The following is a 26,975-nucleotide window of genomic DNA, read 5'->3' as shown; positions in this document are numbered from 1 at the left end:
TTGGCCTGGCATCCTTCTTGCACTTAGAGTTTACATTTTAATGGGTATATATACCAACTTTTTGAAGGACACCCATTGGAGACGTCTTTCAATGGGGTGTGTGCGCGTGTTCCGGTGAACATTCATATATATAAATATATATATATTATATATTTATTGGTTATAGCCAGTTTTAAACTATTTTTTCCCCTTTTGTTGGTTTTGTATTATTTATCCCCAACATTTATGTATTTATAAGAAAAATATGTACTTTTTTTTTTTAGTATTTACTTGTTATAAAGGAATATGGTGTTTTTTCCTTGTCATTGTACAACCAGTTTTTTCCTTTTCTCTTTCTTTTTTTAGTTATTGTAATTTAGGGGAAAGCCAGTAGTTACCTGCGTACTTAAAATAATGTGTTTAGTTCTACTGGAGGCATGAAATCCGAGCCAGGCTGTAATTGTATAGTCCTCAGTTAGAAGAACTAGCTAAACCCTTCCTTCCTTTCTCCTCTTCCTCCTCCACCACCACGCCCTCCTCCTCTTTTTTGAAACATCTTTCTTTGTTCTTTACAGTAGATAACTTTATTTATTTCCTTAAGGGTTGTCTGTTGAACAATTCTTGAATAAACTTTCTGTTCTTAATTGGCTGTTGTTCCATTGGTCGGGTTTGAAAACAGGCAGAAGAAGAAAAAAATGCTTTGGAGCTGTCAGATAGGGGAGGGGGGGTGGAAAAGAGAACAACACGTTTCATTTCTAATTTTTTCAGACATTAACGAGAAAGACATTTATCTATTTCCTTCTCTCCCGCTTCTCCCTTAGGTTATGACTGTCGCTGCTTTATTTTTACAGCTTATAAAATCCGAGCACTTTCTCCTAGATGATTGTGTTTACTTAAAAAGTTAATCGCTAGGGGGTTCATTTCTTCTCCAGCTCCCCCGATCTCCGCCTTGTCTCTCTCTCTCCTCCCCCCCCCCCGCCCTGTTTTCCCTTCCACTTTGAAAATCTTGTTCTAAATAGTCTCACGCCAATTAAAATTACCCCTCATCTTTTGTGGATACAAAGAGGTCCGATCACGTGCCGTCCAGACTAAACAGCCATTGGGCCTCAAATGAAAACAAAGGAAAATGATTAATCATAACAAAAGGCACACACGGGGCTATCTGGCTGAAATTAAGAGCGGGTGTGGGTGTGGGTGGGTGTGTGCGCGCGGGGGGGGGGGGAACCTATCGTGAAATTAAATCGCTAAATAAAACAAGAAAGGAGTTGAAGGCAGATGCTGCAGCAGCCGTGGAAAGAGAAGGGGGGAGGGGAACGTGCCACAGCGACAGAGATAAGATAAAGGCTCTGCTAATTTGTATTTTATGCTCTCAACCCTTAAGAAAACTTATTTTTACAAGCAGCGCGTTTCCATAAAACTTTTATGATGTTGGAAACCGAATGTAAACGGCCTGTCAAATTAGAACGTCACGTTTATGTGCCTGTAAGAGCGATTCAGGTCGAAATGGGAGCTTTGTGGAAGAGAGAGCTCGGGACAGGGCTGGGAAGAGATTCCGCCATTCTCTGACTGAGAAGAAGGTCTGCTATCTACTCCTACTGCTACGACCACCAGCCCTGTTGCTGCTCCTTCTCCGGCAGCTCCCACCACCACGACTCCTCTTTTATTCCAGGCAAAACACTGTGCTCGGTGCTGTACAGAAGGAAAGTCACTCATTCCCTTGGTGCCCTCACGTTCTTTCTGCCTCTCCACCTTGAATGAGCCTTTGCCATTTGCTTAAGGGAGGCTTCCTTTGTATAAGAGGAAGGAGGATCGATTCCTGACTCTACTCTGCCCAGTTGGGGAGTGAGGAAGCACGCTCATTTCTGGAACCCCTGGAGTTGGGTTTGTGATGTGGAGACTTGGAACTGAAATGCAATACGGACAATGTGGGGGATTTCAGAAATTAGGGGGACTTGTTCAAGGCCTATGACCTCCAGTTACTGAGGATTTGGGTTGACCTATCTATACAGCATTACACTTATACCAGAAACCCAAGTGCAGATAAATTCTTTAGGCACAGGAGGTTGCTGGTCTAATAGATGATACTGACCATTTTGGTGCTTCTGTGATATACATTTGCTACTCTGGTATAATGGGGAACTTGTGGTCCTCCTAATACTGTTGGACTACAGTTCCCATCAACCCTGACCATCACACATGCTAACTCCTATCAGTCCACAACATTTGGAAGGCCACAGGTACCTTATCCCTGCCCTAGGATATAATTGCATATTGACATAAATTGGATATTGTGGATTTTTCATATCCTGTTTTATCAAAGTGGTACCAGGTTTGTGCAGGATATATATATATATATATATATATATATATATATATATATAATACACAGACTATCCAGCCCAGTACAGACTTCCTGACTGGTAGCACCTCTCCAAACCTCGTGAGAGGCCTTTTTCCAGTTCTGCCATCTGAAATACTGTTAGTTCACAATGTCAGTGATTATGGAAGGAATATGCAGCCCCTACCACTAAGCCATGGTCCCATCAGTCATGGTCATAGCCCTGATCCATATGTTGCTATTGCAGTGGTGAGATGTTTTCCATGTATCCTAACTTTAAGATACAGAGGTCATTTCTGTAATTTGGAATCATATGGACTGGATTATCACCATGGCTCCTTTTCAGCACTTCTAGCCACTTCTGCAAGCTGCTTGTGGGAAGGGACATTGTGGGAAGGAACCAAATTGTTTACATAGTTCAGCTTTACCTAGGGTCAAAATAGATGCTACGGTGGTCATTAGTACAAAGGAACCTGCCTTATTCTGAGTCAACCCATTGTTCCATCTAGCTCAGTATTGTCTATATTGAGTGGCAGTGGCTCTCCAGGGCTTCAGCCAGATGTCCCCACCTGGATATGCTGGGGATTGAACCAGGGAGGTTCTGCATGCAAGGCAGATGCTCTGCCGCTGTGCTATGGCCCTTCCCCACATGACTATCCTTGGCCATGTGTTCCATCACATATAAATGCACCTGCCATGTTAGTTGGCCAGTTTATGTGTAGAATTAGCACCAATTGCTGGAACATTCGCTTTACATCTCAGCAGAGTAACTCACATGGTAAGCATAGTTATATGTGATGGGGTATGCATGGATCCTTTATAGGGGAAAGCACTTCACCAGTGGCTGCTGTCATGTTTGCTCTTTATTGTGCATGTTACAGATGCTGTTTAAGACTAGACCCAGAGTACATTAATCAGGTCACAGACATGGAGATTTCTGGATGCAATGTCTCAACTATTCACTGAGGTCTATAGGATTACATTAGAGTAATTGCTTCTGGGTTGAGAAATAATTGTTTCTACATGATTGGATATTGTTCTATGTCCATGGTTATCTGGTGTAAGGTGCTGCGGTAGTATGCCATAGGTGAGTTTCATTGTGTTTACAAATACCAACTAACAAAACCCCAAGCAGTTCCATCAACTTTAATAGGACCACCTTAGAGAAAGGGAGGGTGTGGATTGCAACACATGTGTAATAAATATTCTCCTTCCATACAACTATTGTTGGTCTGTAGCCCTACATTTAGTTAATGGGTAGATTGAATCCACGGACAGGCAAGAACTTCAGGCCAGAGGGCTTTGTAAGAAAGATTATTTTAATTTTGTTTTATGTTTGGTTTCGTATATTAAGTTTTAACTGATAATTTTAGCCTTGAACCAATAATAAATAACAGTTTAGTTAGAAAAAAAATCTGAAACACTCTTTCCCCTGTGTCCATGACTGTAGCTGGATTATGTTCATCCATGCAATAAGTAATTTAATATTATCTGATGCTATAATTTAAAAGCATAAGAGCGTGGAAACTTTGATTGGGACCTGATCAAACAACAATAGTCAAGAATGTAATGCCGCCTCCTCCTCCCATTCCTCTGAATGTGATTTTATGGGTGATATAACTGAGCCAAAATATTGGCATCTTTGTTATTCAGTCCTGTGTGAAAAGGTTTCCTCAAATAGTTTTAAAATAAGTTTGTGTAATGCCAGCCAAAGGGCTCAGTTCCTTGCACACTATCTCCATAAATAAATTTAAAGAAGTAATAGCACTCATTTTTGTTTTGTAGTAGTGCTGCTACTACCACCAAAGAAAGGGAATTCCACTAAAATCAAATTGATTTGGCTTTAATACACTGTAAGTATGAGGTTTGTTTTCGTTTCTCAAAAGTCTTTTGCTTGGGAGAGACACATGTTCTTAAGGCAGGCTTGACATGGGAATGTATCAAATCAGGAAGCCTCTTAAAAACATACGCACATTGGAAATAGCTCTTTAGCAGTGCAGTCCTATACATTTCTACTCAGAAGTAAGTGCCATGAGTTAAATGTGGCTTATACCCAGGTCAGTGTGGTATAGGATTGCAACATGAAGTTCCAATATGTCCAGTTTAATTGAGGTTTAATTTATCACCAGGTTCTAATAGGCCTCTGCTTTTGGGAATGCATAGGTAAGGTCATGTCACAGCAGTACATCTGCAGTTTGAAATACTGTATCCCCTCCCACACATGCACTCTTGTACATTTTTTTTCCTGATATGTTCTTCAGATGAATTCTGGGTTCCACTGAAAAAGAATACGCCAGGATTCACCTCAAAACTTGACTATTAAAACAGAGTCAGTAATATGTGTGTGAGGGGGGACACACGCTAGAATTGCCATCCCAAAAGCAATGCTTTGAGTGAATCCGCTGTACCCATCTGTATATGAATTTTTGCAGCCAAGTCACCACTACACTTGCAATATTTGTGCATTCCCTAAAAAACAAACCCTCCCAATAAACCCTTCAATCCAAACCATGTTCGTTCTCATTCACAAAACTGACACGTGCAAAGGGCAAGTGCTTGTGGTATTTTAACCACATGGTACCAATCCATCTTTATGTCTGTGTCTGAAACATTTGTGCATGTAGTCTGCAGTCCATTTAGAAAGCTGCAAGACTACAAAACCCATTACGCTGTGATGCTGTGGGTGAAGCCCATATGGACCGAAGCATTCAGGGCATTTAACTGATGTCAGCAATTGACAGCACTGAAGGATTGGCAGTGCAAATGCAGCCAAGTGAAATCTTATTAGTCAGATGGATTTCCTGTGGAAATCTGATGCTCTTGGCCTGGGAAATGGAACAGAAAGTAGAATTCCAGTGGTGGGTTGTGTATGCTTAACTCAAGCATTTGAGAGTAATTGCATTTCAAACAACTTGTCTCCGTTTCCCCCATATTCTCTCACCACACCCCAATCTCCTTGTAAGCTAATAAAAGTGGTCCACTCCATTTTAAATCATCTGCACTCTACACTTTTTTAAGATTATGCAACAAAATCTTATGGTAGGAATAGAATCTTTCAAAAGTTTTACAGATGTTGGTAAAACGTATTAGAACACTATTATTCTCTTCCTTTGAGTGTTAGGGAGAACTATGCATTAAAAAAGTTATAAAACTACTCTGAAAGGTTGTGCATGCTTCAGATAGGAACATACTATTTCACTAGCAGCTGAGTCTGTGATAGGATGAACCTGACTGCACACATTTTACACAAAATCTTGCAAGGAATGGGCATGGGGAGAAAAGCAGAAACAAAAAAATGCACTTCATCCATATTCCCACTACTAGCAGCAAGACCACCAAATCACATCAAAACATCTTTTTAAAAAAATAATATATTTTCCAGCACCTTCTCAATGTTACTTTCTTGATTGCAGCAGATAACACAGTTCTCAAATTTTTGTAACAAAAACAGATAGAACTAGGACTCATAGTAGTACTAACAGTAAATTTCAGAGCACTTCATGCATAGATTTTGGGGGTGTTCTCACATTTCCTAAACCTCAATTTCCTCCAGATTTAGGGTTTTTGTACAATGCCACCCACACAGATGTTTGAGCTGACAAAAGTTGCCAAGCTTTTATTCACTCCTCAGTGTAGTTTCCTAGCCTTACTTTCTAGAAAGTCTGTGGAAGGAGAGAAATGTAGCTTGAATAAACAACCTCAAAGAAGCATTCTAAGGTTTTCAGAATTCCCTTTTGATTCGTTTTTATCTCTTTCTCACTCTTTCAACTTTCCCCCTTCCAGACTCCAAACTTTCTGATTTTGTACCTTTACCAAGCAGGCCCAAATCTATGAATAAATCTTCACTTAGGAATTCTGATGAACGTCTAAATTCTTTAGGACGTTAGCTAAGCCCGGGCTGTCAGAAGTCTTTGGTGGAGAAAGATTGATCGTTTCTTTCTCTCCCCCTCACTCTCTGCTCTTTTACTCTCACAGTTTGCGTGGAACTTTTTTTTTTTTTTTAAAGGACTGATGATATATTATAAACTTCTTTAAAAAAATTAACTCCTTGAGTTTATGGTCTCTGGGTGCATATAACTGAGCCGGGGTGGGGAGATACATTAGGTTCCCCCCTACTTTTAAAGAAAACTTTGGACTAATAAACTCATTAACAACTGTTTCCACTATCGCCTATTCAATCCCAACTGCTATCTTAGGTTTTAGAAGAGGACAGCTTCTAGAAATAACTCTTTCCAACATCCTTTCACTCTAACCTGATATTCTCCAGCAGTGTTTATAATGTGTTTTATATATATATATATATATATATATATATATATATATATATATATATATATATATATATATATATATATATATATATATATATATGCGCAAATCCAAACAGATTCGAGTTTGCTAATCCACTCGTTTTTCTTTCCTTGGGTTTCAGTGTTGGGCTGGTTGTAAATTATAAGTTTTCGGCTTCTACTTGGGTGATTTTTACTTCATCCCTGGTGTCTGTCTCTTCTTTTCTAATTCCTCCCTCCTGGACTGAGCTAAAATCAACGATTCAATCAACCAGACAGAGACGAGGCAATAAGGCAAACTGTAACCACCACCACCAACCCCACAGTTGCCTCCTCAGCCCTTTCGCAATATCTTCCTTAACACTCACTTAGCATTTGTTAGCAAAAAGGGGGAAATCAGTGGCATTCTCCCAAGGATAGGTAAGCTGCCATTATTTTTATTCTCATTATTTTTATTTTTATTGTTGTTGTTGTTATTAGCTATTAAATAAAAATACTTTCTGTTTTCAACCGGGCTGGCCCTGCTATTGGGCGAGCCAGGTCACATGACCAGGATTGGCTGCAATTTATCCCTGCTCGTCAGTTTAATAGAGCAAGGTCCCCATACGCCTGTATTATCAGCAATATAAGATTTTTTAAAATTAAAAAAACGGGGGAGGGAGGGGGAGGAGACTGCAAATAATACTAATACTAAAGCGATATAAAATATTGGAAGGGCCTTTAAGATCAACCGTTCCTTCCCCTCCCATCCACCCGCGTTCCCCCCCCTTTCCCCCTCCCTTTTTTTGCACTGGGCCCCTGGAAAAAGCCATGAATTTTGAATTTGAGAGGGAGATAGGCTTCATAAACAGCCAGCCATCGCTAGCGGAGTGTCTGACGTCCCTTCCCGCTGTCCTGGAGACATTTCAAACTTCATCAATCAAGGAACCACCGACGTTAATTCCTCCTCCTTTAGAACAAGCCCTCCTCGGCTTGGATCCTTCATCCAGCAACCAGCCTACGCCAAGGAGCCAAAAGAGACCAAGACATGGGCAGGCCCAGAGACCTGCGCTCCAGCCTCCTTCCCTGGCAGGAGAATTCCCCTGGATGAAGGAGAAGAAATCCTTCAAGAAAGCTAGCCAGGTCCCTGCTGCTGCTGCTGCTTCTCCTTCCTCCTCCTCCTCCTCTTTGCCCGGATCTGCCGCGGGTTCTCCTGCAGGTCTGTATACGACGAAGGGGGGAAATTGGGGTGTCGGGGGGGACTGACGGAGTTGACTGAACAGGACAAAAATCCTACTATCTAAAATGTGCTCGCTGCTGGGAAACAGAGGCAATGCTCTTCTCGTCTCCCTTAATCCTAAACCAACTCCAAGCAGAAGAAATGATTGAAATAGCAGGGAGAATCATTCTCTCTCTCTTTCTCTTTCTCTCTATTTCTTTCTTATCCTCTTCTAGCTAATCTCTAGAACAAATAAAAATAAAAATCCACACAGCCTCTCCGAACTGGTATCAATTTCTGGCCCTCTGGGCGCCTTGTTTATGCTCTGGCTTCCAGTGGGAAACGGTGGACAATACAGAATATAATTCGCTTTTTTGGGGGGGAGGGGGTATATTTTATATAAGCTGTTTTTATGTCAAGATTAGAAGAAATATGGTTGGAAAGAAGACATCAGAGGAAAGGAGCGGGGAATATAGTCCTTTTTAAACCACCCCTATTCCATAGATTGGTAATTTGCAGGGCACCCTGTCAATTTACCCTGCAGATGCGAGAGTCTTCCATTTCAACATTTCTGTCCCACCAACTCGGTTAAGTCCCGTAGGATCTCAAGAGGTGCAATTGCGTAAATTGTAAATTCTGGACTACATGGTCTAATAGTTGGGGTGGCTGGTACTCCTTCACTTCAAAATGTGATGAGCCTCCTTCTGCTGAGCGGGGGGCCTGGACCTCTGCTTTACAAGCCCTGCCCTGACAGCATCGCGGTGGGGTCACCCTAGCTAGCCAGCAAGCTTAGGAGGAAAGGAGCTCATTCCTTTCCTTCAGAGCCCTCACCCTCCCACGCCCCACCTGCATACATCCTGGATTTGTGGTTGGGATGGACATCCTTGGGACTCCATTAGGAGAGGTTGTTGGGAGGGGGACACGGTATTAGCTCCTTGGATCCCCTGTTTTCCGGGCTGTGTGGATAAAGAAAGATCCCATCGGTTCTTTCGCTCTCTCTCGTCCCCTTTTGTGTTCCCTTTTCCTATTTTCCCCGCTAAGAAGGCTTTGCCATCCCATTATGAAAGGTCCCCTTCCTAGGCAAGAAGGTAGATTGGAAAGACGGAAGGCAGGAAACTGACGTCGTCTCTTGCAGTCGATGGAGGAGAGGCTTGAAGATGTCTTAGGGAGACTTGGTCTTCCACAAGCGTGTCTTGAATACTGATTTCTCCATCCCAGAGTGAGCGTGCGGGGAATTCTTCCCATTGAGTCTCCCTCCAAAAATGCCCCATCCCTCCCCCCCTCCCCCTGCCCAGCCCCCGCACTCTATTATTTGCAGGACCTTAAGGAGTTTCCCAGCGCTGGTTTCCACTGTTACTTATGTGTAAGGGGTGTGTAAGACTTTTGACTGAGATGCACACAACTTTGTAAAATTTCCCTATAATTTCCAAGTAGTTCCCACGCACGCCCTTGTCTCAATAAAAAAAGGGCACGTGGGCAGACCCCATTTAGGAGGAACGTTTCTTCACCCAGCTGTTATTTTTAATGGCTTTATTTCGTCTTGATTTCATTTTTAAAACTGTTTTCTTCTTCTCTCTGCGTCCAAGACGTCCAGGGTTTGTTAGACAACAGCGGCAGCGGCTCTCGACGGCTGAGGACGGCTTACACCAACACGCAGCTGCTGGAGCTGGAGAAGGAGTTCCATTTCAACAAATACCTCTGCAGACCCCGCCGGGTGGAGATCGCGGCTTTGCTGGACCTGACTGAAAGACAAGTGAAGGTCTGGTTCCAAAACCGACGGATGAAGCATAAGCGACAAACGCAGCATAAGGAAATCCCCGAGGGGGACGCCAGCTTGGATCAAGGCAGCGAAGAGGTGGAGGAGGAGGAAGAGGAGGAGGGCAGCTCTCCATTTGGAGACGTCCTGGAGATCCCTTGTCCTTACCCTGGCCGCAGCAGCAGAGAGCCGTCTGGCTACCTGACACCCGCCGAGGAGAGTGCCCCCAACGCAGAGCCAAATGGGACAGCTGGCGCCCGCTCTTCCTCCTCTTCCTCTTCCTCCCTGGACAATGCCTTCCTGGAAAGCCAGAAGTCTCCTTTGTTGCCACCAGACCTGAATATTTTCTCTGTGGATTCCTGCCCACAGACCTCAGAAGGGCTTTCTCCCAGCTTCCAGGGGTTCTTAGACAGCCCTGTCAGCTTCTCCGTCGAAGATCTGGACTTTTTTACAAGCACACTTTGTACTCTGCCACATTTGAATTTCCAGTAAACACCCTCCGACATTCCTTATCTGCCTTGGGTTATATGCCCCTATAAATATACACAGGCATGCACACCACCAACAGCTCCCTATGCCACGGAAACCGAAAGTACGCTCCCCCACCCCACGCCTGATCACAGCCCCCCCCCATTGAAAAAGCATTTATTTCGAAAGAGGTTTGTGAGTCTCTAGTGGACCCGAACCTAAGAAATATTTCTGCCACTTTCTTTTAAAGGAATCTATGTTCTGACTGAATTCAGGTATTTCTATCTCGTATATATATTTTTATTCGGACAAGAATAAAGGGGTGCCACGCTTAAGGAGATATTTATCAAAGGAGAAAAATGAAGTCTGGCCTTTTAAATATCTTTAGAAGCTCCCTCCACCCTTTCCCAGAAAGCTTGCATTAGAAATCCTCGACTCAGAAAATGTCTGTCCATTTTTCTTAAAAAAGTGAACTTCTCAGGAAACAAAGCAAGACGTTTAGATTTATTAATTTAAAGAACAAAATAGGAAGAAGGAAAAAATTAAAAAAGAACAAGAGCGATGGAGGTTTTGTCCCTTCTTTTTATGTTTTAGAGGTAGATTATTTATTCAAATGCTTTAATAGTAAAATGCAAATTATTTATTGTACATTATTTTCATAGATTAAATAAATGGCTTTATAGTATTAAACGCTGCATTCCTGTTTTACATTCACCTTTAAAAAAAAGCAGGAGACTGTATTTCGTTTTCCTCCCTTTAAATTCTTTGGGGTTTTATTTCTATTTAGCCTTCGTTTACATAACAAGAATTAGTGGCGATAGCCGCTGAGGAGTATAAATATTTTCAAAGGCTTTAAAAGCTGTACTAAACTTTTAAAAGATTACTTTCTTTTCTCTTTTTATTAACATTTTAAAATATGTAGTATGCGCAGCAGAGATGCTTTAGAATATTTATAATGCTAAAAAACAACCAACACACACCTCACTTTGGAAATATTTCAGTTGATGCGTGTTAATATATGATTTGTTCTTGGGAGGTGCGGGGGGGGGGGAACCACCCTGAGCAGGACTATTTTTTATTTAAAAAGCATCTAGTTAACTGACCCAGCATAAACCAGAAAGGGAATGGAAAGTAAGGGGCACAATTTTCAAACAAAAAGATTATTATTGTTGTTGCAATTATTATTATTACAAAATATCAGTAATGCCCAAAGATTCTAAGTTGCCCCCCTTTTTTGCTAAATTAGGTCACCCCTCCGTTGTAAAAAAAAAAAAGAACAGAAAAAGCCCCTTATCCGCAATGTCTCGGAATAAGGGGAAGGAGAAAAAGAGAGAGAAGAAATAATTCAATAGGTGGGCGCAGAGATTTTAGAATCTCTCTGCAATGGTTTTTACACGTCACCTCGAGAGGAGAAACAGGCTTCTGTTCTCCAGATTTTTAGCAATGAAAGGGATGTTCCAAATTTAGGGACACGCAGAGAGGAACGGAGAAAAAAATTAAGACGTGGAAACAAGAAATTTCCTATGCAGAGAAGGCTATTCAATCGACTAATTCAAGCTCCCCACGTACATAGACGAAATAAAAGACACGAGAGCAAACAGAGGTTTTGAACGAGATTAAATCTCTTTCCTTCTGTCTGCTTTTCGGAATTAACGATTGGTTGTGCCTATGGCTCCTAAGTACCTTTATTTCTTAGCCCTAATTTTATTTTATTTTTTTTAAACCAAACCCCATCTTAAAAGTGGGTGGCTTGGGGCGGGGTTGGCGGCGGAGGCGGCGAGCTTCACTGGGTTGCGAATGGCAAGCGGTCAGAGAAGAGGGATCGCCGGCCGTGACTGTGACACGCACAATGTTAACACACACATACACAAATAAATCATATTACGTCTCTGCTAAGTCACCGGTATTTCCCCTAACATGGCAGGGTTTTGGGAGGCATTCAAGTCGCATTTGTGGGCCAAAGTAACACACTGAGATCCGGGAGAGGAAGGGCGGGGGGGGGGGGGGAGCGTTGTTGGACTCTAGGAGATCGGAGTGAGGGGGGAGGGGAGTAGGAGCTCAAAATGGCGCAGGAATCGAAGACTACACAAGTCGAGGCAGGGGGAGGGTGCGGTGAGGACGACCAGGCAGCCATTATAGAGGGAAGAAACTGTTCTATTATTCCGGGGGTAGGTTGTGACGCGGGGGAGGGGGGTGGAAGGGTGGGCGGATGGAATGTTGGTTGTGATTCTGAACAAGACAGGGAACTTTTGAGATTCCGAATCCTCCATTCGTAAGATTTCATTCAGCAAGATTGGACAATTATCACGATGGGCTTCTGCATCCAAGGACTATTTTTTTATTAACGACGTTCTAAGATGGTCTGATACACGTTTTCCCCTTCGCTGCAGATAAACCCTGTTTCATTTCTCCCCACCCCAATTCCATCCCCATAAAAATGTATAGCGAAGGATAGGATAAGAAGAAGAAGACGAAGACCCATGTTTGTGGAAGGAGAAACTGCTGCAAGGAAGGCGTCTTGCACGTCGGTAAGAAAATAAATAAAACGTAGGCAGTGTTGTTGTTTTTTATTTCAAGCGCGCTCCCACTCCCCCCACCCCACCCGCAGACACATACGATCAAGGAATTTTACTTTGGAAACCACACTACGGAATCAAAACCACATAAACAAACACACATTCCTGCTCCTTCGTCACGTCCTCTACCCAAACCAGTTGAAATCTATTCTGTAAGTATCTAGGTAGTCAAGCAGGCATCTGCTTTACAATTTGCGCTGCATTTCTATGTACACATCTACACGAGAGTAAATCCCACTGAAGTGGGACTTTCTTTTGAGGCAAATTTCCACTCTGTGCAGTGTAACAGCATGTTATTCAATAAAAATTTCTTGGCAAAGCAGGGCAAAAAGCCTCGCACAAATATTCAAATATTCTCATAAATGAGAATGCATTTATTTGTTTTAAGGTTTCTCCCGCTGTGGTTAAGAAACTGCCTCAATAAACCCTCTCGCTTAATAGTTGAGGTTGCAGCAGGGCTGGCCCTGCCATTAGGCAGAGTAAAGCAGTCGCCTTAGGCGGCAGAAGAAGCCTAACCTACTGCAGAGGGTTGGTGTGAGGACAAAATGGTGTTGTGCAAACTATGCTCTTCTGAGATCTGCTGGAGGGAAAGTTGGAGGTTAATGTAAGAAAACAAACCAATAAAATAATAGGCTGAGAGTGACTACAGGAGTTAACAGTGCCTGAGTATCTATCTCATGATAAAATGTCAATTTCAGTTACCTTCAGTTGTTACTCAGTCAGTAGCACACATGCAGAATTTTCTCTCTGCTTTTGCTTATGCCTAATGACAACAAATGGCCCTTTAAGATACCTCTGAAGTTTTTACCATAAAGCAGCAGCTTCATGAAAGTCCTAGAGTGGCCAGTCCCTCAGCGCTGCACTGCTGCATCACCAAGATTTTCTCCATAAGGTTTCACAATGCTTGCATCCTCACTTTTCTCCTAGACTTAAGGATGGGCAGACTTCGGGCCTGTCAGATCTACTTTACTTATTTATTTACTAGAACTTCAAGATCTCTCAACCAGAGCCAGATGCAACAGACATATGGTTCGAAGGAAAAATAGGGTGTCAGCACATTCGGAGCCTAGGAATTTAGATAAACATAGGAAGCAGCTCAGACCATTGGTCCATCTAGTTTGATATTGTCTGTTCTGATTGGGAGCTGATCTCCAAGACAGGGGCAAAACTAGGCTTTATTTCACCCTGGTCCAAAACCCAGTTTGGCATCCCTCCATATGCATTTGTGTATACACACACATTGGCTGGGAGCCTCAGTGACACCCCTCTGGAGGCTTCATGTGGGGGACCCAGCTATTCAACCCCCCCCCCACCTCCGCAGCTATGGCTCTGTCCAAGGTTTCAGACAAGAGTCTCCCTCCGTCCTACCTGGAGATAACAGGGATTGAACCTGGAATCTTTGGCATGCAACACATTAGCTACGGCCCCTTGTATGCACATGTATATCTAATACATTTTAACACCACCATTTCAATAAAATGTCCAGGGTGATTTATTTTGGAAGAAAATACTAGGGGGGAAGCCCCATGTAACTTAGGTCACACCCACCATACATTAAAAGCACATGGCTTCCCTCAAATAATCATGTGCTTTAAACATAGGTAAAGGTAAAGGGACCCCTGACCATTAGGTCCAGTCGTGACCGCTCATCTTGCTTTATTGGCTGAGGGAGCCAGCGTACAGCTTATGGGTCATGTGGCCAGCATGACTAAGCCGCTTCTGGCGAACCAGAGCAGCACACGGAAACACCATTTACCTTCCCACCGGAGCAGTACCTATTTATCTACTTGCACTTTGACGTGCTTTCGAACTGCTAGGTGGGCAGGAGCAGGGACTGAGCAACGGGAGCTGACCTCGTTGCGGGGATTCGAACCGCCAACCCTTCTGATCAACAAATCCTAGGCTCTGTTGTTTAACCCACAGTGCCACCCGCATCCTGCTTTAAACATACTGTACTTTAAATGTATGGTGTAGATGTGACTCCACTGGGACTTCTGAGTAAGCAGGAATAGAATTTTGCTCTGCATCCACCTTACATTCAAGGCACATTTAAAGAACATTCCTTCAAAGAATCATGGGAACCATAGTTTTACCCCCTAAAGGGCTACAATTCCCAGCACCTCTAACAACCTACGGTTTCAATAATTCTTTGTGGGAGAGCTATGCTTCAAAAGTGCTTATGCAGGGGCCTCAGCGCTGGCATCGCAAACAGTTCCCGGTGGTACATTCTGACCACTTTGGCTCAACCTGATCCCTGGCAACCTTTAAGGACTTTTATCTGTCTATACCAATCTGCAGTGGTTAGGAAGGCAACTATATCAAGGGCTTCATGTGAGATTTACTTCCAGTGCGAGAGAGTTTAGCCTCAGAACTGTTAAAGCAATAAAGTAACCTATGCCTCTGAGCATGTGCAGCAGTGGCGTAGCGTGGGGGGTGCAGGGGGGGCCGGCCGCACCGGGCGCAACATCTGGGGTTAGGGCAAATCCACGGGTTAGGGGGCGCAAATCCACGGGTTAGGGGGCGCAAATTACTTGCCTTGCCCCGGGTGCTGACAACCCACGCTACGCCACTGATGTGCAGAACACATTTCAGTTTCCAACTCAAACACATATAATAATGTGCATGAATAACATAATGGAGATTTATAGCATTTTGTAAGGAAAACAACAACAGCTGACTGTTCCCAGGGGGGTACTTACCATTTAAACAGGAAGTGGGGGAGAGAGAAAACAGTAGCAATGGATGAATATGAACAGATGCTTTTTAAATTCTGTGTTCTTAAATATGGGTGGTTACGTCTGTGGATGCAGATTAAGGGATTAAGCCAAACCCTCATGAAAAATGTGTTGAAGAGAAATCTGGAGGGTGGAACCATGTACATTAGGCATGGGGAACTGTAGCCTTCCAAATGTTGCTGGGCTACAACTCCCATCAACCACAGACAGCATGACCAATGATCAAGGATTATGGGAGTTGTAGTACGAAAACAGATGGGGGGGAACACCACATTGTCTACCCTCTCTTTAGATGATAATGTGTATCTCCTTATTTCAAAATGTGGTATATGGTAAGCCGCCCCTGCCACATCTGGGGGTCTTCTTACTCATTCTCCCAAGTGGACCTCTGCCTCAACATGCTTCCCTGAGTGCACCGCCAAGAATGGTAATTGTAATGCTCACATTGGTGTTTAAAGCCTTAAATGACTTAAGCCCCAATTACAGTACTGTATCTAGAAGACCACCCACTTTCCTACAGACCCTCTTGGGTCTTAAGATCAGGTGCAGCACACAGTGGAGATCACCATTTCCCACCCCACAGAATCATCTCATCAACTAATTTGATTGGGAAGGGAGGCAGATTAGGCCTCAAACATAAAGCAAAATTCATCCATCCACTGGAAATTTGATTGAGATGCAAGGCCACTGTCTAACTACAAATTGCTTCTCCCCAACAGCTCAGCAAAGGCAACCAAAAGAAGTAAATCTGAATGCAAGGGGGGACATGGTTCAGCAAGTCAAAACCTTGGAGGCTCTTTTCATTGAGTAGGTTGAGTCCTTTGAACACCTGGGACATGTCTCTGAATATATGAAGAGTGTATTTGCCAGCCTGTATTTACAAGAATCCAGAGGCATCCTTAAGAGTCAGAATCACTATTTTTCAATACTAAGCAGTCTAGAACCTTGAACCCATGGTCAAATTGGCTTAAGTTCTAGCCAGTGGTAAAGCTAGAATATTTGTCACTGTGCCAGGCTTGGGTGAATTTCCCATAGTATATCTGGGGCTAAGGATAGGTGGGCTACGAATTCCAGAGTTCTGCAAAACTGTAAATGGAGGCTAAGGGGCTAAAAAAGGTATACAGCCTTCTCTTTCCATTTGCAAGGCCACAGACACACAGGAATAAATGACTCATTTATGGACAGTGTCTGGCATTTCTCATGCCATACTTGAGCATATTCCAGAAGCCAGTAATATTAAATAAAATCGTGGATAATGAATAGCTTTCCTTGGTGCTTTGGACGTGGCCAACCCCAGGAGGGAATTTCCTGGGGAAGAGATGAGTGGTACTCAAAAGAGAAACACATTTATTGCAGTGCAAGAAATGCAAAAAAATTTAAAAAGTAGGCAGGATGCCAAGGAAGATCATTTTTATTAAGTCCATGCCAGATTCATTGTTAAGCTAAATAACATGGTTAAGATGCAAGGGTAAACACCCATCTGTTGGCAGCTGCAGGGGGGTGGTTTTGAATGGGAAAATGGCCAGCAGGGAAAGAAATAAGCACTCCCTTTCCAAAACACTTCTCTGATCAAAACCGCAGCATCCAAATGGTGCTTTTCTTTAAAAGAGCAGGACTTTTTACACCATTTGTGTGCAGTTTGCCTAAATCAGGCTTTGCCAACTTGGTGTTCTCCAGCTGCTTTGAAGAACAGGTCCCGCTGGCTCCAGCCAACATGGCCAATGGTAAGAGATGCTGGAAGGTGGCATCCATGCAACTACATATGGAGGGTACCATGTTGGGGGAGGCTGGCCTATATTGTAGAGAAGAGTCAGTGGTGATTTCTTGTGAGACAGGGCTCAAGTTCTCCTGGTTGACATGACCTGGAACATCTTCCTTCAGTCTCAGATGTGCAAGGGAATTTATTGTATTTGATTCAACAATAAAGATACTGGGGCCGCTCAGCCCTGGCAAAATGGAATTGAATGAATAAAGACCTGAGGCATATGGTTCCTCAGGATGGTCTGATGTCTCAAGAGGTTGCCATCTTGCTGAAGCTAAGGAGAACTGAGCATGGTCAGCGCCTGGATGGGTGATTGCCTGGGAACCCCCTTGGGTTCCACGGTGGAAGAAAGATGAGATATGCATGCAAGAAAATAATAAATACATAAAAATAAAAATAAATATGTAAAAGCACCTAGCAATCAAAGTGTTCTGAGTAATCCAAATGTCTTGGAAGCTCAGAACATGAGGACTGTGTCCCATTTTATAATAAAAGAATCCAGTGTTACTAAATCAAAGAGCCTGCATTTCAAGCCCTTTATTTGGTCCAGACAGAGTTACAAGATGCTCAGCTCACCCTTCACCTTTGCTTCCCTTTTCAAGAGGAGGCAACACAGAGAGGCATATTGCCCCACTGCTGCTTCTCCATCCTCGGTACCTGGATTCTCATTCATACCACCTCCCATCCTATTCATAACTTTGAGGGACTGTGGTGTTTGTTTCATTGGACTGAGTATATATAAATAAAAGTGGAGAGATTCTTAAAGCACCAAACAGCAATTTGGACAAGTTTGCTCTAGATACTGGAAGGATGCTGTTAATAACGAAAATCATGTATTTGTTACAGCGACTAACAAGACAGAGTCTTAAAGGTTCTCTCTCTCTCTCTCGCTCTCGCTCTCCTAGATATTTAGCTTCTAGATCTATAAAGTTTCTAGACTTCATGGAAACAACAATATATTGCATTTTAACTGTTAGAATGTGTTCTTGCCATTGGAAGAAGATATTATAACCATGGCGTGTAGCATTCCCAGCCTCTGTCCCCAGGTTAACTGAAACTCTATTTCTCATTTTCATCTGATCCTAGGGAGGCAGTTAAAAGGCTAAGCTGCTGTTTGGTAGCTATGAAGGACTGTGCGGTGAACAAACTGAAACTTAATGCAGAAAAAACAGAGGTAGTATTGTACTGCTGGTAGACAGATTGGCTTACACAGGTTTGGAGTTTACAACCTGTTCTGAATGGAGTTGTACATCCCCTGAAATACTAAGTTTTGTAGCTTTGGTTCTCATTGACTCACTAATCTTCTTAGATGTGCAGGAAGAATTGGTGGCAAGAGGTGCCTTTCCCTAGTTTTCTGCACTTAACTGAAAACCATCCTTGGCATAGCAAGGCCAAAAACTGATGGCTGCAGATAGAGGACTTGTTCCACCACCATCTCTATAATGAAAGTCTTTTCTGCCTGGCGTAGGTTGCCACTCAAAATGACCAGGTTCGCTTTGATTCTGAGAGTGCCATTCAGACTGCACTAAGACTGCAATCCCTTCTTTGGAAGTTCCTGGATCTCCTGTTGTTGGTTCACACTATGCCTGAACTCTGAGCATATTGAGGAGGTGATAATTCAGCACTGGGTGGAGAGAGAAAGTGAGAGGGGTTAATTCTCTAGGAGGACCAATGCAAAACAACTGACACCTTATCAATACAAATCTCTAGCTAGGGCCCTTCTGCGGATCATAATGACTCCTCCAAGTCGCTGCAGGTCTAGGCAGCATGCCACTCACAGCCACCAATCAATTCTCCACCCACAGAAAGTGACTTAATAAATGGGGGGCCTCGCCGGTTATTATCCTTGCTCACAGCAAACCCTTCTTATTTGTCCTAATTAGCAAGACCAAAGTGTCAGAGGAGAGAAGGGAACACATTCAATAAAATCTAAATTATTGAATGACTGAAAGATTTCACCATTTGTTTAGCCCATTTTTTACTTCCTTCAAAATGTCAAATGCCAGAGGAAACACGTTTCGAAAGCCCTGGCCTGATGCTCTCAGCAACTGCAGAGCATAAATTAAGCATCTGATGGTTGCCCTCTCCATGAGATGAGAGCTTATTAACTGCAAATATACAAACAAGGCAAGTTAATGTAGTATAAAGACACCAAAACAATATTTACCTTGTCCTGATCTAGACTATGGATATGCTAGCCATGGTGCTACTTGAATGCCCTAATGATATCACACACACACACACACACACACACCCCAGAATGGGAAACCTGTTCAACCCTGAGGGACGCATTCCCTCCCAGGCAATCTTCTGAGGTTCAAATAGTGCTGCTGGGTGGGGCCAGAGGCAAAAGTGGGTGGACCATTGAGTGTAAATATCTACACACCCACAACCCTTTGAATCCTCCATCCAGGGAAGCAATAGGCACTATACAGTGGTACCTCAGGTTACATATGCTTCAGGTTACAGACTCCGCTAACCCAGAAATATTACCTCAGGTTAAGAACTTTACTTCAGTATGAGAACAGAAATTGTGCTCTGGTGGCACGGCAGCAGCTAGAGGCCCCGTTAGCGAAAGAGGTGCTTCAGGTTAAGAACAGTTTCAGGTTAAGAACAGACCTCCGGAACGAATTAAGTACTTAACCTGAGGTACCACTGTACAACAAATTCCAGCCAGGAAAGAAACCACTCAAGGAAAGTGCAAAAGGTCAACAAGATGTGTTTCTAGCGAGGGTGTGTGGTCTGTAAGGAGTCCTAGGGGCCAGGTAGAGAGGCTTGGAGGGCCACATTAAGCTCCAAGGTGAGGTCTGAGGTTCTCCACCCTGAAACATACAATGATACAGACACATAGACAAAACAAACCTGGGGGAGCAGGGAGCAGTTACACACACAACAGGAAAGTCAGTGAATAGATGACATGTACATTTGTGGTACAGGAAGAGACTTCTAGAACATATGAATTGATGAAGTCAGGCATGAGTAGACTCAAAGAATGTAAGAACATAAGACGAGCCTAGTGGAAGAGGCCCATCTAGCCCAAAACCCTGTTCTCACAGTGGCAAACCAGAAAGCTTTAGGAAACCCTCAAGCAGAAACCAAGCACAAGAGCACTCTCCCCTCCTCTGGTTTCCAGAAACTGGTATTCAGAAGTACCACTGCCTCTGATCATGGAACATAGTCATTGTAGATAGTAAGCATGGATAGCCATATCTTCTGTGAATTTATCCATCCTTTTTTTAAAGCTATCCAATTTGGCGGCCACCTCTGCCTCTGGTGAGAGTACCGTATTTTTTGCTCTATAAGACTCACTTTTCCCCTCCTAAAAAGTAAGGGGAAATGTGTGTGCGTCTTATGGAGCGAATGCAGGCTGCGCAGCTATCCCAGAAGCCAGAACAGCAAGAGGGATTGCTGCTTTCACTGCGCAGCGATCCCTCTTGCTGTTCTGGCTTCTGAGATTCAGAATATTTTTTTTCTAGTTTTCCTCCTCCAAAAACTAGGTGTGTCTTGTGGTCTGGTGCGTCTTATAGAGCGAAAAATACGGTAAGTTCCAAAGTTTAACTATGAGCTGTGTCAAGAAGTACTTTCTTTTTATCTGTCTTGAATTTTTCAGCATTCAGATTCATTGAATGTCCATTAAATTCTAGTGCTAGGAGCGTGTGAGAAAAAACCTCTATTCTATCAACTTTCTCCATGTCATGCATAATTTTACAAACTTCTATCACATCTCCTCTAAGTTGTCTTTCCTCTAAACAAAAAAGTTTCAAATGCTGTAACCTTTCCTCATAAGAGCAGATGCATGAGGCGTAACCCCCCTGCAATATTGCTTTCCAAAATTCCCATTGGTTAGTTACACCAGGGATGTCTGGATTCTTCTTAAGTCATATGATTTAATAACTGTTCAGAGGCTAGTTCATTCATGCATGCCACAAAGCAGGAATATTTCAATGGATCAACTATGCATTTAAGGACCTATGGCATGGATAGTGTTGTTGCAGCAAGAGGAGGGCGTGGCTTTCCCAGATGGGTAGCTATATTAGTCTGTAAGGGCAAAATCAACCAAGAGTCTTATTGCAAGTTGCTAGTATGTGGGGTGTGTGGATCGGGGGAGGGGGAGGGGTAGCACTGCAGCCTAAGGGCCATATATAACTCAGAGTACACCTATTGGAATCAATTGACATGACTGACTTCATTGATTTTGATGGATTTATTTGTAGTATGGCTTAGCTGGCGACAGCCCTAACACATTCATCTGGGAGGAAGGGCAGGATATAAGTTTTATAATAAACAAATTTATTAAGGCAGAACCCTTCGTGGACCACAGACAGCTTCATCAGATGTCCGGTAAAGGATGTCCTGTTGCAGGGGTCAACCAGTGAACACAGTAGAGTGCCAAACCACAAGTAGGTTCTGGAAAGGGTAGGGGGCACTGCCCATAAGTCATCAGTATGCCATCCTTGAAATACTGTGTCAATGAAGACTACCCATGAATTGAGGTTTGCCAAGGGAATTCTTCATGGGGTGCAAAGTCATGCCATGCACCACCCCGTCTTTAGTGATAGCAATCTTTGATGCTCAGAGGGGTGGGAGGAGGGGGAGGAGGAGAAGGAGGAGCTGCTGCTCAAGATTATATGTGGGAAAATTCCCAGCTCTCAGGGCCCCACTACTGAAGCTCTAGTTGAGGTATTACATGATAATCTTCCTAAATGTATTGAACCCAGTGAGATTCTTTGCTCCCCTAACTTTTCTAGGGAGACTGTTCCAGACTTCTACACCACTAATATATATTTTAAAATCCCCTCTGATTGCTTTTCTTTGCAATAAAATTGGGGAGGGAGGAAAGGAGCCTCATCAAGTCAAAGTGAGTATTAAGAGGGAGGCTTTTATTGGTTGTGCTTTAGGGGATAAGAATAATTAGTGACACTATCGCCTCTCTAAATACACAAGTGAAAATGAAGCAGTAAATATAATTAAAGGCTAATGTCTAATTAAATATTTTTAGGAAGCAAGAAAAAAAAGAACAACACCCTGATACTTGATGGAATACACCATCTCTTTTAATTGCAGTACCCTGATGGGATCCCATTATTATTTTGTTGTTTGGGACCTTCAAGATTTTCTCGCGTACACTAGCCAAAAAGAAAATTGCTAATTTGGAAGACTGAAGGAAATATAAAACAAGGGAGACACCAACTGTGTCGCAGCTACCCTGTGTCTTTTTGCTAAAGAGCTGTACTGAAATGCGCAGTGGTGCTCTGGGGTGGCAAAGCAGACACGAAAAGGGACATGAGAATTATATGTCTAAATAAATATCAAACCTAGTTTCTGAACCCATTTCCTTGGCTTCAAAGCCCTTTCTGAGCACTGAGCATGCTTTGGAAGGGCAAGGCATGACCAAGAGGCAGTGGGGGGTTATGCGCCTCCACATGCTCCACAGGGATGCATTTCCTTCGCCTTGCTTCAGGCTTTGATGCTTGTAGAGAGTGAGCAAGGGGACAGAAACACCCTGCTCTGTCCATGTTGGCCCTGTGGCAAAGGAGACTGTATCACTGCATGAACTGGGAGACACCAAGCCAGTCACTGCCTCTCAGCCCAACCTACCTCACAGGGTTGTTGTGGGGATTAAATGAAGAGGTGAAGAACCACATATGCCACCTTGAGCTCCTTGGAGGAAAATGGTAGAACAGAAGTGCAACAAACAAACAAAATCCAATATCGCACCTTCCATGATGCAGACCGTCAAACAGATGGGCGCTTTGCTTAATAACAGCATTCCAAACAATAGTGATAACAAATACTATTATTGATCATTCTGTACTGTAATAATAATGAACATAAAGCAACTAAAACATGCTAAGCACTCTACATATATTAAAATTCTTCTTTGGCGATCACTCGTAGCCGAGTAACACTGTCTTCCATAAACACGGTTTTAACAATGACTGTGGGGGCCAATTCTGGATCCACACGTCCTTCCACAGTGGGGGCATTGGTTTCTGGGTGGGAGCTGATCACATTGTGGATTTGCCAAGCATGTATTCCTCTTAGCACGTTTCTCCCTTGCATCCTGAGTTTGAGTGTCTTCAAAGCCCATGACACCTGTGGTAAAGACTGTTCTACAGGCTTGCAGTTTAATAGGCATGATACAAAAGGGAAAAGGAATGAGCAGGAAAGAAGGAAGGAAGCATTGAAATTGCTTCTCCATCCTTGACAGATGGATGAGGCTGCAGACCTGGGAAGCTAGCAGTAGCAGCAGTGTGTTCTTTCAGGCAAATTCCCTGCAACTGCTATTTCTCTGATTGATGGATGGGACCAGGCTCATCTTCCCTTTTGCCATGATGATCTTTTTGGCAGGCAGGGGGTGCAGCCTCCCAGTAGTGGCCCTTGGTGTCCTGGGTGGTAGCAGAGGCCAAAGCATGGTTCCCATTGATTCTGAAGTCCTAGACCAACACCCATATCACATTGTCTTTAAGTAAGTGCTAAGTGCTGAATTAAGATTGCCGGAAGAAATATCAACAACCTCAGATATGCAGATGACACAACCTTGATGGCAGAAAGTGAGGAGGAATTAAAGAACCTTTTAATGAGGGTGAAAGAGGTGAGTGCAAAATATGGTCTTAAGCTCAACATCAAAAAAACTAAGACGATGGCTACTGGTCCCATCACCTCCTGGCAAATAGAAGGGAAAGAAATGGAGGCAGTGATAGATTTTACCTTCTTGGGCTCCATGATTACTGCAGATGGTGACAGCAGTCACAAAATTAAAAGATGCCTGCTTCTTGGAAGAAAAGCAATGACAAACCTAGACAGCATCTTAAAAAGCAGAGACAGCACCTTGCCAACAATGGTCCGTATAGTTAAAGCTATGGTTTTCCCAGTAGTGATGTATGGAAGTGAGAGCTGGACCATAAAGAAGGTTGATCACCAAAGAATTGATGCTTTTGAATTATGGTGCTGGAGGAGACTCTTGAGAGTCCCATGGACTGCAAGAAGATCAAACCTATCCATTCTTAAGGAGATCAGCCCTGAGTGCTCACTCGAAGGACAGATCCTGACGCTGAGGCTCCAGTACTTTGGCGACCTCATGAGAAGAGAAGACTCCCTGGAAAAGACCCTGATGTTGGGAAAGATGGAGGGCACAAGGAGAAGGGGACTACAGAGGACGAGATGGTTGGAAAGTGTTCTCGAAGCTACAAACATGAGTTTGACCAAGCTGTGGGAGGCAGTGGAAGACAGGAGTGCCTGGTGTGCTCTGGTCCATGGGGTCACGAAGAGTCGGACACGACTAAACAACTAAACAACAACAACAAGGGTGCTGAGGAAGGCAAATGCAACCTGAAATCCAGGACATATCAAGGGACTAAAAAATTGCCACAAATGAACTGCAAGGATACTTAGAGGAGAGCAGTGGTGAATAAAATTTCCCACTCCTTCTTAAATGGAAAGGCCATGCTTAATAATGTCTTTCTTATCCTTTATTACAGTTACAAAACATAACCAGGAGTCTTTAAACATGTGCATTTGACTCTCAGCCTAACCAAATACAATTTACTCTCCCTGACTGAAATATGGTAATGACCTCAAGTTGATTAACTACTGACTAAACTGCAGCCCTACGGACTATCCAGCATGTTGGAGAAAGAACTTGATAGCTTGCTTGCCCACAGGCACACAGAGGTTTTGAAAACTAGGGGCAACATTAATTGAGTCAGAAAATGACCACTAGCCCTGTGAGGAAGTATAGACCTAATCGTGAGCATTTCATACTGTCTGGACTGGGCTATGTCAGTTACCATTTTATCTGGCACAAAAAAAACACCCTGTATCTGTGCTGGTCCATAAGGGGAAGGAAACCCTCAACACTCAAAGTTCTGTGATACCTTTTGGGGGGACCATCAAAAAAGTCACAGAAATCTGGCAAGCTTTCAGGTTCTCCATAACTCTTCAGACAATATTTTATCTCCTCTTTGCCTGCCCAGGACCTGTGCATTTCATTTAAGACATGGGACAGATCCAGCCTATAAGCCAGGCTTTATTCTCACCAGCCACAGGGAAAGTAGCTATTGCTTCTTTATCCCAGAATCCTAGGTGAGTAACCTGGTATTAGTAGCACCTGGAGTAGGGGTGGGATTTTTACACAGTTTACAATCTCCATCCTAGAACTGAGTCTACACACTCACCCAATTTCTCATTCTTTCTTTTTGTTTTCCCCATACCATCACCTGATATTTTGTTTAACATATTGCCTGACGAAGAGTTCTGGAGAACTCAAAAGCTTGCCACATTTTTTTGTGACTATTTGGTTGTCCCTAATAAAGACGTTCGTGAATGGTTAATTTTGTGTGGCTCTTCCACGTGCTTTTCTCTGCAGTGAGTTCAGTGGAGAAAGCAACTCGGAAAACACTGCTTCCATCTTGAGGAGGCAAGTAGCACCATGGCCCCAAGCACCCAAAAGTTAACAGTCGTAGACAAGTGCAAAGGGAAATGCCAGAGCCAGCCTCTCCTTCAGTGGAATGCCAGGATTCACACCAGGAACACAGGAAGCACTTAGGCACACCAAAAGCTGCCTTAGACCAGGGGTCAGCAAACTTTTTCAGCAGGTGGCTGGTCCACTGTCCCTCAGACCTTGTGGGGGGCTGGACTATTTTTTTGGGGGGGGATTGTTACGAATGAATTCCTATGCCCCACAAATAACTCAGAGATGCATTTTAAATAAAAACACACATTCCACTCATGTAAAAACATGCTGAATCCCGGACAGTCCGCGGGCTGGATTTAGAAAGTGATTGAGCTGGATCCGGCCCCCGGGCCTTAGTTTGCCTACCCATGTCTTAGACCAAAACAGATAATTAAGCATTGTCTACAATTTCTGCAGGGACTGGCAGCAGCTCTCTATCATTTCTCAGACTGGAGGACAAGACTGCCAATGACTACTAGCTATGATGGCTGTGTTTTACTTCTGCTGTTGGAGGCAATAGGCCTCTGAATGCCAGTTGCTGGAAATGCAATTGGACAGTGTGTTCTTGAGCTCATGTCCTGCTTGCAGGCTTCCCATAGGCTTTGTGGGAAAGTTCAGGGATGCAGAAGAGGATATACTGTTTGATTATAGCCTTTCCAACTTGTGTAAACAAGTTCACAATTTAGCAGAGTAACATCCCCCTTTTTAAACTCACATTGGATGCATATGCCCAGGCTCACTAAAGCCTCTATAATAACTGTTCTGGTATTTTCCCCATATTCCTTCATAAAAGATAAGACACAACACAGTTTTCTATAAAAGTATAAAAAGAGTTTACTCACTCACATTCTGTTCACAATCAGATCCCAGAAGGCAGACTTAGCTTAGAAAATAACATACACCTGGAAACTATCTCATAAGAAGAGCATCTTTGGCTAAGCAGATGTTGCTTCTTTGACGAAAGTAGTCACAGAGAGAAAGATGGCGGCCAGTCCTATGCTTTTGTTACCTGCACAGGTGAGGCCACGCCCACCTCTAGTCACATGCAGAGGAAGTCTGTCCCAGCCCAGAAGGAAACCGGAAGTTTACCTGCTGGCTGGACAAACATTCCTCTCCATGTGTAAACATGTTCACTCTAGGAATGTTGTGCTTGACTGCTCTTGTGTTCCACATCCCACAGGCTCGTTAGCCATTGTGAGAACAGGATGTTGGGCTAGCACTAGATGGATCTTTGGCAGGGGATTCCCCCCCCCAGCCAGAACTCACTGGAACTCATTTCCGCTACCATTCAGGTGGACATCATTGCCATTATAAGGGAATGAAGGAGGCGTTCATTGTGAATTCTGACACCTCTTTTTCTAGAAAAATAGCACTGGTCATTGGCCTGATTCAGCAGGCTCTTCTTACATTCTTATGGAG

General features: G+C 43.4%; 1 protein-coding gene and 1 long non-coding RNA gene across 2 annotated transcripts; one reads left to right on the top strand and one right to left on the bottom strand.

The window, feature by feature from the left end:
* Nucleotides 1-7,204: 7,204 nt before the first annotated feature.
* On the top strand, nt 7,205-10,718 carry HOXB2 (homeobox B2). Its single transcript, XM_081838157.1, has 2 exons — nt 7,205-7,804; nt 9,391-10,718. Exons 1-2 carry the CDS (start codon nt 7,417-7,419, stop codon nt 10,050-10,052), a joined length of 1,050 nt encoding a protein of 349 aa, XP_081694283.1. The 5' UTR covers nt 7,205-7,416; the 3' UTR covers nt 10,053-10,718.
* On the bottom strand, nt 9,320-26,621 carry LOC309328313. The gene is made up of 2 exons (XR_014150764.1): nt 26,403-26,621; nt 9,320-9,542 (listed from the first exon to the last, which is right to left on the bottom strand). It is a non-coding gene; the product is annotated as an uncharacterized lncRNA (long non-coding RNA).
* Nucleotides 26,622-26,975: the final 354 nt, after the last annotated feature.

Source organism: Podarcis erhardii (assembly GCF_964252035.2).
Source record: "Podarcis erhardii genome assembly, chromosome: 13".
Taxonomy (NCBI): domain Eukaryota; kingdom Metazoa; phylum Chordata; class Lepidosauria; order Squamata; family Lacertidae; genus Podarcis; species Podarcis erhardii.
The sequence above is the reverse complement of the archived record's forward strand: the minus strand, read 5'-3'. Positions and strand labels throughout refer to the sequence as shown.

Coding starts and splice junctions, on each gene's coding strand:
- HOXB2 (XM_081838157.1), top strand. CDS start 7,417: ATGAATTTTGAATTTGAGAGGGAGATAGGCTTCATAAACAGCCAGCCA. Junction 7,805..9,390: donor TGCCGCGGGTTCTCCTGCAG/GTCTGTATACGA, acceptor TCTGCGTCCAAG/ACGTCCAGGGTTTGTTAGAC.